Raw genomic sequence first — 14,575 nt, 5'->3', positions numbered from 1 at the left:
TTGTTCCTTTGCCAGTTTTTGATGTGCACGATGTCTCCTGCCATTTAAAGGCTGTTTAGTAAAAGCGATGCTATTCTGATTCTTTTGATTGGTTCTCTTGTTTGAATTTGCTGTGCACCATGTCTGCCAATTACATCAATCCACATTGCCGCTGAAAGCTTTAGGCTACAACCTGTCTGAGACTTGCCACCAAGGCGATTGATAAAAATGCATTCCAGTGTTGGACATTTTGAAAGTAATCAAATGTAATCAGTTACATTACTTTAATAAAGTAATTGAAATTACATATTACAAGTTGCCCTATTTAAAATGTAACAAGTAGTGTAACTATTACATTTCCAAAGTAACCTTCCCAACACTGGCGATAAGCGGTTTTAAACTTTAAAACATTGTTTGGTGATACATATCTATATACTTTTCATAATTTATTTTCAATATTGCTACCACTCTGACTGCTATCACTTTTTTTGTGTGCATGAGAAACTGTCAAATCTAACAAGTATCTAGTTCAGTACAGTATGGGGTTCCCCAAGGCTCTGTGTTACATCCTCTGTTGTTTTCCTTGTACAGGCTTCCTCTGGAAGACATCAGGACACATGAAATTAAATTTCTCATTGTTATGCTGATGACACAGCTTTAAATTTCTTCTATACCACATTCTCAATTGTCCAAGTTGTTATTAGGAGACTGGGTAAAGTGGACAGCAATTTCCTTTTTTAAAATACTGACAAAACAGCTTGTATTTATTGGACCAGAAACTATAAATATTGCAGCTCAAATACAATCTGCGTCTAAATGGATGTTATGATTTGTCCTTTAAAACCCAGAGATTATAATACAGTATTCTTCAACTTTAGAAATGTTTGCTAAGTTGCGAAACATGCTTTGCTTGTTTGCCTTGAAACAACATGGATTATAAAAAGCCATACAAATAATACAAAAAATACTATTTTATGACATCTTGCAGCTCCCTTGGAAGATTACTTAGGCTCAGTTGAGAACCACTGGTATATACAGTGTCATCGTACCACCCAGTCCTGCAGAGATAAATGCATGCTCATATGCACAAAACGGCTTGCATACATTACTTTTTCCACCATTAACTGCTGTCAAAGACAAACAGCCTGGCACATATGGCCCAGCTCATTGAAGCAGCCAGTGAAGCCATACAGATATTTATAAACTACAGTGGGGCTTCTTGATTTGTGGCCACATGTTTCTACTCCACACCATCATACTGTCTATTCATGCACACTCATGAGCTCTTGGCTCCAGAGCCTCTCTCCCCCTTTTGCGGGCTTATATAAATGTATAGCCACCATAATGGAGGGAGTGAGCTAAAGAGAGACATAGGGAGAGCTTTCTGGGGACGGATCCAACTGTTTTCTCTGCACACAGACACGCACATGGGCGACTTTGCCAGGTTCACGTGTGTGTGAGTGTAATTGGAGATGGAGTCGGACCCCAGCAGCAGAGAAAGTACAGCTGTGAAAGAGATTCACGTGCGAGTGAGAGAGAACGAGAGGACGAGAGAGGTGCAGCTGTTGGGGATTTGCTGTGAGCTGCTTAAGTCATGGCTTGGCTCGTGTCCTCTGTTTTTGACCTAATAGCTTAGAGTCAGGTTGGACAAACTCGCTGAACTCTCCCGAGCGCATCCATCTCAGCCACGAGGGGAGCACTCATTGTTACGAAGTGATCGCAAACAGCTTTCACTGCAATGAAAAGGGGACTGTTTTCACAGGTTTCTGCCACTTATCACACTCAAAGGGGCGGCACTTGTGTTTTATCAAGAGGATGGGGATATTTGTGTTGGCACGTGGGATTAAAGAACTATAAACAAACTGCGCAGTCACCATTACTCAAGTGCTGAACTGTGCTATTCTCAGGAAAGCCACTGCTGTTCTGTGTGCTTTACCTCCTCCTCTTCCTGTCCCGCTGTTCCCTACGTTGCAGGCAGACAAGAAGGCGAAACTGGTGTCTGTGATGAACTCAATGGAGGACCATGGCGAGGTAGAGTCGGAGCCCCAAAAAGACAGATCCATAATCACCGTCCCACTGCTTTTTCCTCCACCAATGACGCCAATGCAGCAGCAACCGCCACAGCCTCAAGCTCAACCTCAGACCAACATCAAACCCCAGCCTTCTCCTCAGCAGCAACCTCCACCATTCCAACAGCAACAGCAGCAGCAGCCTACGGATCCAGCCTCTCCAACCGTTGCCACCACCCCAGAGCCCGTTTCTATGGGGGATGGAGACAAGACCTCACCCAAGTCCACTGACACAGAGTCAGAGTATGAGGTAAGAGTAGCTTGTTCATCATTGTGGTGGCTTGGGGTTGATCATTTTGAAACAGTATGCTGTGGATATTCTGTGTGGTTCGTTCTGCAATTGAGGCTTATTTGGTTAGCCGGATAAGTTCCAGGATAAACGTGAGATTTTCTGTGGTTCAAAGGAAGCTTAAAGTATATTTAGTTTCATTATCAAAGCAAAAATCCAACTTTTGACACCTGCTTGCTGATAGGCAATTTATTCTTTGAAAAATCCCAGGATTAGGCTGTTATCCTGGAACTTATCTGGCTAACCAGATTTGAAAGCCAGGTTTAAACAATTGGGCAGGTCTTTTGCTGAAGGGTTTCTTTCATATGAAGATTGGGAGTAATTTGAAACTAAACTAAAACTATCTTTAGCTCTTTGCCTTATTTTGTGGGCAAAAAAGGTCCATTGTCCATTGCCAATAGGGTAGAGATGAAGCACAATTTGAACCCTTTGCAAAATCTGCATAGGGATATCTTTTACCCTTTCCACTAGGGCTGTGACGGAGGCAGTTTTTTACCACCGCGGTGGTAATGGACAGACTACTGGTGGTGGTTATTTTTTTACGATGCCTTTGACATTTTTGGATCTTTAAAGTTTTACAGGGATGGACTTTAAATGGAGGTATAGAAATCTCAGGCTTCATAAAAATATCTTTATTTGTGTTTGGAAGTTGAATGAAAATCTCGATATAACAATATATATCATTACACCAATAGTATTTACAGTGAGGAAAATAAGTATTTGAACATCCTGCTATTTTGCAAGTTCTCCCACTTAGAAATCATGGAGGGGTCTGAAATTGTCATCGTAGGTGCATGTCCACTGTGAGAGACATAATCTAAAAAAAAATCCAGAAATCACAATGTATGATTTTTTTCACTATTTATTTGTATGATACAGCTGCAAATAAGTATTTGAACACCTGTCTATCAGCTAGAATTCTGACCCTCAAAGACCTGTTAGTCTGCCTTTAAAATGTCCACCTCCACCATTATCCTAAATTAGATGCACCTATTTGAGGTTAGCTGAATAAAGACACCTGTCCACCCCATACAATCAGTAAGAATCCAACTACTAACATGGCCAAGACCAAAGAGCTGTCCAAAGACACTAGAGACAAAATTGTACACCTCCACAAGGCTGGAAACGGCTACGGGGAAATTGCCAAGCAGCTTGGTGAAAAAAGGTCCACTGTTGGAGCAATCATTAGAAAATGGAAGAAGCTAAACATGACTGTCAATCTCCCTCGGACTGGGGCTCCATGCAAGATCTCACCTCGTGGGGTCTCAATGATCCTAAGAAAGGTGAGAAATCAGCCCAGAACCACACGGGAGGAGCTGGTCAATGACCTGAAAAGAGCTGGGACCACCGTTTCCAAGGTTACTGTTGGTAATACACTAAGACGTCATGGTTTGAAATAATGCATGGCACGGAAGGTTCCCCTGCTTTAACCAGCACATGTCCAGGCCCGTCTTAAGTTTGCCAATGACCATTTGGATGATCCAGAGGAGTCATGGGAGAAAGTGATGTGGTCAGATGAGACCAAAATAGAACTTTTTGGTCATAATTCCACTAAACGTGTTTGGAGGAAGAAGAATGATGAGTACCATCCTAAGAACACCATCCCTACTGTGAAGCATGGGGGTGGTAGCATCATGCGATGGGGGTGTTTTTCTGCACATGGGACAGGGCGACTGCACTGTATTAAGGAGAGGATGACCGGGGCCATGTATTGTGAGATTTTGGGGAACAACCTCCTTCCCTCAGTTAGAGCATTGAAGATGGGTCAAGGCTGGGTCTTCCAACATGACAATGACCCGAAGCACACAGCCAGGATAACCAAGGAGTGGCTCTGTAAGAAGCATATCAAGGTTCTGGCGTGGCCTAGCCAGTCTCCAGACCTAAACCCAATAGAGAATCTTTGGAGGGAGCTCAAACTCCATGTTTCTCAGCGACAGGCCAGAAACCTGACTGATCTAGAGAAGATCTGTGTGGAGGAGTGGGCCAAAATCCCTCCTGCAGTGCAAACCTGGTGAAAAATTAGAGGAAACGTTTGACCTCTGTAATTGCAAACAAAGGCTTTAGTACCAAATATTAACATTGATTTTCTCAGGTGTTCAAATACTTATTTGCAGCTGTATCATACAAATAAATAGTTAAAAAAGCATACTTTGTGATTTCTGGATTTTTTTTTTTAGATTATGTCTCTCACAGTGGACCTACGATGACAATTTCAGACCCCTCCATGATTTCTAAGTGGGAGAACTTGCAAAATAGCTGGTTGTTCAAATACTTATTTTCCTCACTGTATATTAATTACAAGTTGATCCATTCTGCGGTTGTATGTTGCAGGATGGCCGAGGTTTCGGCATTGGTGAGCTTGTTTGGGGAAAGTTACGAGGATTCTCCTGGTGGCCTGGACGAATTGTATCCTGGTTGATGACTGGACGCAGTCGGGCAGCCGAAGGCACCAGATGGGTCATGTGGTTCGGCGACGGCAAGTTTTCTGTGGTAAGTTTGTATTCACTTTTGTGGCAGAAGGTGTAAAACAAGTTAATTCTTAAGGGAATTACTTTTAAAGATCAGGAAACAATGCAAGCTAAGCTTAATTGACAGAATTTGTGGCATAATGTTGACTGCCAGAGCAAATAATGACTTGATTTGTCTCTATTTAGACTGATGGACGAATCCATTTTTTTTCCTCTGGTACTCAACATTATGCTACCATTGCTGTCGAGAGAGGTTGTATTGTAACCCGGATCATGTTTTTTTCCCAATGTTTTCTGGTAGGTCTGTGTTGAGAAACTGTTGCCGTTGAGTTCCTTCCACAACGCCTTTCACCAGCCAACCTACAATAAGCAACCAATGTACAAGAAAGCCATCTTTGAGGTGCTGCAGGTAGGAATTCATTTGTGGCACAGATTAAGGATTAAACAAAGCTATTTTCTAATATCTCAGATCAGCAAAAATCTATCTAAAGAAAACGTTTGAATGCCCTGCCTTGCAGGCAGCCAGCACTAGAGCAGGCAAAACCTTCCTCACATGCCCGGAGAGTGACGACACTGACACTTCTAAGTCAGTAGACATGCAAAACAAACAGATGATTGAATGGGCCATGACGGGATTTCAACCCACAGGACCTAAAGGTTTAGAGCCACCTGAAGGTAAGACTGCTGCGCTTTCTTTTTGATATACATATATCTGCTTGCTTTGGAAAATGTCAAGCTTGTTTAAAGGGATGGTTTGCCCAGAAATGAAAATTCTGTCATTTAGTCACCCTGAACTTGAGAACTGGATCAGTGAATGAATCATTCATTTTAGCCAGTTCTTCTCAATGAACCAGTTGATGAAGTTTGCAAATTGAACTGATTTGTTCACAACTCCATGACTCAATGATCATGTTGACCAGGCTCTCGTTTCGACAGCTCACTGAAGGGGAAGGTTATCAGTGATTCATAAATAAAATTTCTGCATGTTCCTCCCACAAAGCTTACAAGGCTTTAGAAGGCTTGGAATATAGTGAAAAGGTTTATGATCCCTTTTTGGTGTTGTGTTTTTGGTGTTGCCGACAGTCATGGTCACTGTGAATTGTCACTGAATGGAAAAGACATGCATGCAGATTCTTTAAAATGTCACGTTTTGTTAATGACTTTTTATTTTTGAGTGAAATTTTGCAAGTTTCTCCTTGCTGTCATAGTTTTTGTGAGTTCATCTTTTCTTCAGAGTTGTTGTTAACCAGATATGTGCAATCTTGAGAGATTTCAGATGGTCACAGTTCCTCAGTTCAGTGATATTTTTAAGAATGAAGTACAGTTGTAGATGCTTACTAGATGTTTATCCCTTAAGCCTGTACACATGCCAGTCCTCCATGAAAGCTAAGCTCATAAGAAAATACTGGTGAAATCAAAACAATCCTGACCACCAGGCGTTTACACACTATGTCAGCCATTAACAAATAGCCATACGTACCACTGTGCCTTTTTCAGAGGAGCGTAACCCCTACAAGGAAGTGTATCCAGAAATGTGGGTGGAGCCGGAGGCGGCGGCCTACACGCCCCCACCAGCAAAAAAGCCCCGCAAGAGCACAGCCACAGAGAAACCCAAGGTCAAAGACATCATCGACGAGCGGACTCGAGGTGAGCTCTCACTGAACGAGGTCAGCAAGTTCAAAGAGTTCTCGCTCGTAAACACACACCCACACATGCTAAATCAGGATTAGCGCTCTCATCTACTGAGCCGGCAGAGTAAACACAGGAGGGTGTGTCTGGAACTATGACAGGGGTCTCTGCAAATCCTACAAGTTTAAAGAGACACGTTTTGTATTGAATTGTGGCACATGTTCAAACAAGGCTTTTGCAGATAACACTTTTACAAACACTTTTTAAATGCTAAAGAAAATGTGTTCCCATGTTTTAAGGCAGGAAAACCTAGCAGTAGTATTAAAGAGACAAGCTGTTAAATCAGCATGGAGCTTTATTAACCAATCAAATAGAGGTAAACTGGAGCAGACTTGCACCATCTCCTTTGTGGGTTACATAGAGCCAAGAATTTCACTCCACTTGGAATAGTTCAGTAGTTCATACAAATAGTTTTATATCTCTCTTTAGTTATCAGACAAGCCTAATATTTAATAATATATATGAATATTAGGTTGCACTTTATTTTAAGGTGACATGGTTACATTTTACTTAATAAGTACTGAGTAATATTAATTAACTACATGTACTTACTATAGAGTAACAGTTAGGGTTTGTTTTAGGGTTAATTACTTGGAAATATGCATCATTTAGTGTTATTACTATAGTATAGCACATGTAGTAACGTGTAACTACGTCACCTTAAAATAAAGTTACCTAATGCTGAATTACACTTGATATTTAATAAAAACCAAAAAAAAATGGTGCATTAAATGTAATAACAAAAATATATAATTTATATAGAATAGAATAGAATAGAATAGAATAGAATATACAGTTCTGTCCAAAAGTTAATACAATTTAAGATAAAAGTATTCCTTTCTAATAATATTGATACTACATTTAATAGACTGTTTGATTCTACCATGCTTGGACAACACTTTCATTTCGTGTCAACTAGTATGATGAACTAGTCTTGAGATTAACAAAGTTGCAACTTGTCAGTGTGGCAACTGAAATAATTGACTCCAAAGTACCCTTGCATTAATATTTTATTCAGTTTAACAGTTTATTTTCAATAATTCAGCTATATGTCATCTATTATTTCTGACATATTTAATATGTTGCAACATTATTTCAGTTCATAAAATTTGTGACATTGTTTTGATTATTAAATAATTGTCAAAGTGTTGTAAATGTAAACCACTGGAATTTCCAATAAACAAGAAGTCAAGTTGAAATGGGCCAAATGCCTGAAACACTGGGAAGTGTTCCAATATTTAAATGTTTTTTTTATTTTCTGTTGTTTTTCAGAGAGGCTTGTATTTGAAGTTCGTCAAAAATGTAGAAACATTGAAGGCATGTATTACACATACACATTGAAATGCGTTTCATTGCTGACTGTCGGCGTTAGTCTCTGGTAATATCTCTCTCTCTCTCTCTCTCTCTCTCTCTCTCTCTCTCTCTCTCTCTCTCTCTCTCTCTCTCTCTCTCTTTGAACACTTCCAGACATCTGCATCTCCTGTGGCAGTCTTAATGTTTCCCTGGAGCACCCGCTCTTCATTGGCGGAATGTGCCAAAGCTGTAAGGTAAAAGCCAGGAAATTCCTGCTTCCTACTTCCTGAAGGGCTGCTTTGTTTTCCCACTAATTTTGTTATGTCCATTTACGTTATTGGCAGATGCTTTTTTTTGTCAGTGACTTCTAACAAATGTCACATATTGTTTGCTGTATGTGATCATTTGCAAGGATATAAAGGCAAAACATTGTGCCAGTAGGATAGATAAAAATCAAATACTAATACAAAGTGAGTCAACAAATTAAGTGTATTGCATATACTTAAAGCATATTGTAAATACAGTTAGTTATTTAGTAATTAATACAGTTGTTTGATAATGCAGTTTGTGTTAGTGGAGTAAAATATGTTAGCTGTAGGGAGTTATGCTAAAGTTTAGGGATGCACTGATACCACTTTTTCCAGAAAGAGTCTGATATCGATACTTTAATTTTTGGTTCTTGCAGATACGCCGATATGAATCAAATTAGTTTGCTTAATTTGTTTAGCAAATAGATATTTCCTTAAGTTATTTTCCTGCCTGATGTATTGTTGGAGCTTCTGTTACTTCCACAGTTCATTCTATTGCTCTAGCGTATTTTATCTTTAATTTAATAGTACAGTGAATATTTAAAGCTGCTCCAGCAGGGCTCAATGCTAAGGATTTGGTTCATATTTTTAGATACATTAAATATAGGGTTTCAAGAGCAGTGGGTGATTTTCTCTGTCTTTTGTTTTTAGATTAACATTAAGGACAAAGACAGTGGCAGGAATATTAGGTTGCTGTCACTTTAAGAGCTGCACATATCCAATATACTGATACACACGCATTTTCTTTCTCAACTGTTTACATTCACTTAAGACATTACCGCTTATGTTTCACAAGAATACTCGTAGAGGCGGGCATTTTGACATAATGTTGTGAGTTTGTTCTTTCAAGCGCAAGAAGGCGAGAAAGAGAACTCAATCTAGTAGGCTCGCGTTCTGTCTGAGAGGAAGCTTTCTGGGGGCGTGCACAGAAAACTTCTTGAAAACGGCTTTTGATTACTGTGCAGCTTTCCTGTAATAATGTAGGAATTACATTACATTATACATGAATCATTTTTAAATTACATATACAGTTTAGTTTTAATCCAAATGACGGATGTATGCTGAGTGTGCGATCGGCAATCAAGAGCTTGCAACAGAAGTGTGCTCTCGCTCTCTTTCTCTCTCTTTACTGTAAGTGAACGTTAGTAGGCTAATATGTTCCAGTTTCTTTGTTGTTGACATATCCAACCGAACTATAAACTTTCCAGAGAGGTCTGTGAGAAAGGGATGTGCTCAACAAGCTTGGGTGTCTATGCCGCTGCACAATCAATCTACTCTGCAGCTATACGGGCGTGCCACTTGAATATTTAATTTGTCTAATATTCTACTAATTAGATACATTTACTTAATAGTCATCATTCTCTGATATCTCCATTCTGCTCTCTGTTTTCTCTGTTGATGGTGTTTCTTTGTCACAACTGTACTGTACATGCTCTACAGTTGTTGGTAACGGAGCATTTTAATGAGTGTGAATACATGTACACGAGTAGAATAACGGGCCTACCAAAGTTTGTAGAGTACGGCAATTGTAGAGTTAATGTGTGCAATTTTATTAAAATAAATATTTAGTTTGAACTGACTGCGAGATATCAGGCGATAATAGTACCATCTGAGGACTACATTTCCCACATCACTCACTACCCAGACTTCCTTTCTGATTACATCCACCTGCATTACCTTGTTAGCTCACACTTTATAAGCCTGGTCATGTCTGTCATTCATTGCGAAGTCTTGTTTTGATCACACTGAATTTCTGAGCGTTTTCCCTGGTTTCTTGTCTCTTGGTTTTGGATTTCTCGCCTGTTCCGTGGATTACCCGTTTGCCTGTCTCTCCTGTCTTTTTTGCCTGATTGGACTGATTACCTGTTATGACCTCTTGCCTGTTTGTTGACTACGAGTGTGGATTACCCTTTAAAATAAAGCTGCATTTGGATCCTCAACCTTCGCATCTCAGAGCAGTTCCGTTACATTAGTGACTTTTTCATTACTATCTTTTATTAGTACTTTTTATATTTTATAATTTATCATATATTGTATGCTTAATTGTGGACACTTGTTTACACCTATTTTTTATTTAACCCCTTAAGCCCTGAAGGTATTTTTAGAGGTTTTTTTTTGTCTGAGTGACATATACAACTTTAAAGACTCTTTAATAACTGCAAAACAATAGCAAGGAGAGTCAAATTGTTGGTATCATTTGTTAAGAAAATATACATTTTATTATATTTGGACAATCTATTGCTGAGAAACTGCTGATTAAAGGCAATTTTAAAAAATATATTTGTAATAATTTTACAAATATTTCTTATTTAACATTCAATAACCCAGGAAGGAAATAGGGCAGCAGAAAAATTATGTTCCCCTTTATGTTGTCTGCATCTGTATCAAATTTTCTGGCGATATCATAAAGTAATCAAAAGTTACAGCCTTTAGAACAAAGGTAGCCTTTTTGTTCAGTCCTTGACATTTACAAAACTGTTGTTTTTTGAGTGACATACACAAATTTAAAGACTCATAACTCAAACTATTGCAAGGAGAGTCAAAAAGTATGTATCATTTGTTAAAACACTTTTAATATTTTTAGAAAATATAAATTTTTATTACATTTGGACAATCTAATGCTGAGAAACTGCTGATAAAAAACATATAATATTATTACAATATTATTTATACTATATTATATTATAGAGTCATAACGAGCACTGAGTTATTTCCTCTAAACCGGAGTGTACCGCCCGCGGGTGCCACCTAGCTACTATGAAAATGAATTACCATATTTTTTAAAACTGCACTGATCAACACAACATCCGTGAGGAATATCTCGTGATCGACGCAATGGATTATGTTGATTTTGGACTAATTTCAATCCGGAGCATCAACTGTAAGTACTGATGTGCCATTTTCAACAATCGGAGCATTTTTCATGAAGTTAGAAGCGTAAACGCGACTTTAAAGCTACTATTTATTAGCGTATGTGCTCCTGTCAGGTTACATGTATATAACTCCATGAGTAATAACTTTTGATGCAACTGACGGATTATGGTGACCTTGGTCTCTTTTTAATCGTGAGAATCTGCTGTAAATAATGATGTCCCATTTTTCACGTTTCATGAAGTTACAAGTGAAAAACTCCACGTGAATGCGGCATCAGTATTTTATTTACATATGGGTCTAGCAGGACTTAACTTACAAAAACTCTCTGAAAGTTTAGTCACAACGTTATGCTTGTTGTATTCTGCTCCGTGAGACCTTTCAAATGATATATGACACATGACTATCTGAGCTGTATGATGTGATTGATACATTGCAGAACATAATAATACCCCCCCCCCCCCCCCCAGTAATTATGATTTTTTTTTTTTCATTTTATCAGCTAATAACTCATCACTACTTTGGAGATACTCATAATGGCTACATTCATTGTAAAGTTTAGATTCTAAGCTTTCAAATGACACCTATTTTGTGTTGATCAATGCAGTAGTTTTGAAAAATATGACAATGAATTTCTTCACAGCTAGGTGGCGCCCGCGGGCGGTATACTCCGTTTTAGATGAATAACTCAGCGCTCGTTTAGAGTTATTTTGTGTTATTACATTCAGTGGTTGCTTAGTAATTTGATTATGGTTTTTTTTCGCGAGGGTGGGTGTGGGGGGGGGGGGGGGGGTACTGCGGGCGGTACACTTCGGGTTTAAGGGGTTAAATCATTACTGGCCAGAATATTAATGTTAAAATTTTAATTTAATTGAGATATAATATTTTAATGAGTTGATCTCGCAAGTATATTGTATAGATTTCTGTTTTAAACAAATGAAACACAATCAAAAATAAATAATAAACTGCCACAAAACCTTCTCCTCTGTGCTTTGACAGTTCTGTAATTCAAACATGTTTTTAATTTGTCAACCATATATTCCTCTATGCAAACAAATTCATATTTTATGTGTTTGTCCTTTCATAGAACTGCTTCCTAGAATGTGCATATCAATACGATGACGATGGCTACCAGTCCTATTGTACTATCTGCTGTGGAGGGAGGGAAGTGCTCATGTGCGGAAATAATAACTGTTGCAGGTGAGACAGACTGTCAGCAGTGAGTTATGAATTAATATTTACATTTGGTACTTCAGTCCTGCATCAATGCCATTGGTGTCTCCGTTTTTCGGTCTCTTGCAGGTGTTTCTGTGTGGAATGTGTGGATCTGTTGGTGGGGCCCGGCGCGTCGCAGGCAGCTATTAAAGAAGACCCGTGGAACTGCTATATGTGTGGGCAGAAAGCTCAGTGTGGCCTGTTGGAGCGCCGGGCAGATTGGCCTTGCAGACTGCAGCACTTCTTTGCCAACAATCATGACCAGGACTTTGTAAGTGACACATATGTCAGCTGAAGACTGCGAGAGTAAACTCACTCCCTACCTTAAAATCATAAAGTCATTGACCAATACGATCTTAGCAACTGTTACACACCATATAGAGTGCATTAGCGCACACCCCCTTTTTCAGCGGCACTGGTTTGGGAAGTATTTTTCCATTAATTTTATCCATAGGGATTTTAAAAAACTCTTCATTAAAGAGTTGAACCAAGACAGTCAGCTATGAGGTGAACAAACTTTGATTTGAAGTAGTGTTCATTTCTTAGTCCAGTGTCAAATGTGCTATTTCGTTTTTATCATATTTAGTCATCCTTGTCCTTTTTTGTTTAGTCGACTAAATGCTTTCGAAAATGTAGTCCCATTTACGTCATGCTGCATTGATAATCCCGATTATTTTGCTAAAAATTATAATCACAAGGATTGTTGTCATTTGAGAAATCTATTTATTGTTGCACTTTCACCTATAAGCACAAATCAAGAGAATGTCGACCCATACATGCATGGTTTATTTTACCTCATCTAGTTTAATGATTTATTGTAGGCTATTTATCATATGGGCCTATTGGATAAATAAGAAATTGTCCCTTCGCAAATAGTCGAGAGATCCATGCTTAGATTTATTAGAGTTCATCACTGAGAAGGTTTGAAGACAGATTTAGTTGCACAAACAGCACAAGCTGCTTGTGTCATCTCGTCTTAGTCATGGAAAAAAAGGTTGTCAACGAAAATGTTTCGTCATATTTTCGTTAACGAAATGAACACTAATTTGAAGCAAAAAAGTATTTGGAAAATCGGACAAAAGGACAAAGACTGAACTTAAAGGCTTTAAACTTTTAAGGTATTTTGAACTCAAAGGTAATTTGAGAGTGCAGAGAGATCAACTCGATTACGTCACTAGCAGTGCTTCATGGGAGTGGGCGGAGCTATTAAGATCTTTCGGTGCATGTTGTTTTTTCGACTCTCCGATTGGTCTAATTTCTGTACAGCATCATGGGTAATGTAGTTAAGTTTTTCTCCAGGAATTACGTTGTTAAATACGATTATTTAAAAAAATAAGATGATATAATATGAGCTGACGGCTTCAGCAGAAGCAAATACCATTGATTAACAACCTCGTAGCTAAGTAGGTCTGTCTTTAAAGGTTTATGGGTTATCATTCAAAATCAATTTCCCTATGGAGAAAATGAATGGAGTTTTTACTTCCGGAACCCGACTGTTGCACTCTATTATCAGAGAAGCTCTTCAGTTCACTGTGTTAAGCATTTGCCTTGAATCTGACCGGCTCTGGTGCAATGGAATGATTTGTTTAAATTTGTCTTTTTCAATGTCACAATTAATTCCAGCTCACGTATGAATAATATACACTACCGATCTTTTCCGCTCTTTTATGCTCACCAAAGATGCATTCATTTGATCAAATATACAGTAAAAACAGTAATATTGTGAAATATTATTCAAATTTAAAATAACTGGTTTCTATTTTAATATATTTTAAAATGTAATTTATTCCTGTGATGACGAAGCTGAATTTTCAGCATCATTACTCCAGTCTTCAGAGTCACACGATCCTTCAGAAATCATTCTAATAATGATGATTTGCTGCTCGAGTCATTTATTATTATCAGTGTTGAAAACAGTGAAACTGTGATCTATTTTTGAAATTGAATAGTAAATATATATTTTTTAACATTGTACACATCTTCATCGTCACTTTTGATCAATTTAGTGTATTCTTGCAACCATATATGCCCAGTATTCCTCAATACTAACTAATTAATATTTGATGTGTTTGCCCCTTTTTTTTTTACATTTTGAATGAGATTCCCAGGCCTGGAAAAGACATGGAAATTTCTGCAGTAAAAATATAGATTATTCTATTTAGAGAATGTTCAGCTCTAGGAACGATAATGGCTTGAAATGAGTGCAGTGACAGCCTCTATAAAATTATTTTTGAAAAGGCCTATACAGCAATAATGAGTTATGGAAAGGTTATGGAAAAGTCATGGAAAATCATGGAAATGTGTTTGAAACTTGAACAGTAATCAAGGGTTAATGGAAAACCTTTTTGGAATCACATTGTGAAAGCATTGCTATATGCCTAAAGATTCCCAACC

The 14,575-nt window shown here is 38.3% G+C and overlaps 1 protein-coding gene across 7 annotated transcripts in view; it reads left to right on the top strand.

Annotated features, from left to right (window-relative positions):
• Positions 1-14,575, top strand: part of dnmt3ab (DNA (cytosine-5-)-methyltransferase 3 alpha b) — a 62,647-nt gene that overhangs the window by 34,351 nt on the left and 13,721 nt on the right. For all 7 annotated transcript variants that reach the window (XM_079833316.1, XM_079833313.1, XM_079833314.1 and 4 more), the window contains 9 exons: positions 1,954-2,298; positions 4,669-4,827; positions 5,107-5,214; positions 5,324-5,480; positions 6,303-6,452; positions 7,767-7,811; positions 7,962-8,041; positions 12,054-12,166; positions 12,269-12,452. In XM_079833316.1, coding sequence (XP_079689442.1) covers positions 1,954-2,298; positions 4,669-4,827; positions 5,107-5,214; positions 5,324-5,480; positions 6,303-6,452; positions 7,767-7,811; positions 7,962-8,041; positions 12,054-12,166; positions 12,269-12,452 — 1,341 coding nt within the window. The remainder of the gene's footprint in view (positions 1-1,953; positions 2,299-4,668; positions 4,828-5,106; positions 5,215-5,323; positions 5,481-6,302; positions 6,453-7,766; positions 7,812-7,961; positions 8,042-12,053; positions 12,167-12,268; positions 12,453-14,575) is intronic.

This window comes from Gobio gobio (genome assembly GCF_949357685.1).
Source record: "Gobio gobio genome assembly, chromosome: 13".
Lineage (NCBI taxonomy): Eukaryota > Metazoa > Chordata > Actinopteri > Cypriniformes > Gobionidae > Gobio > Gobio gobio.
This window is presented reverse-complemented; position numbering and strand designations above follow the sequence as displayed.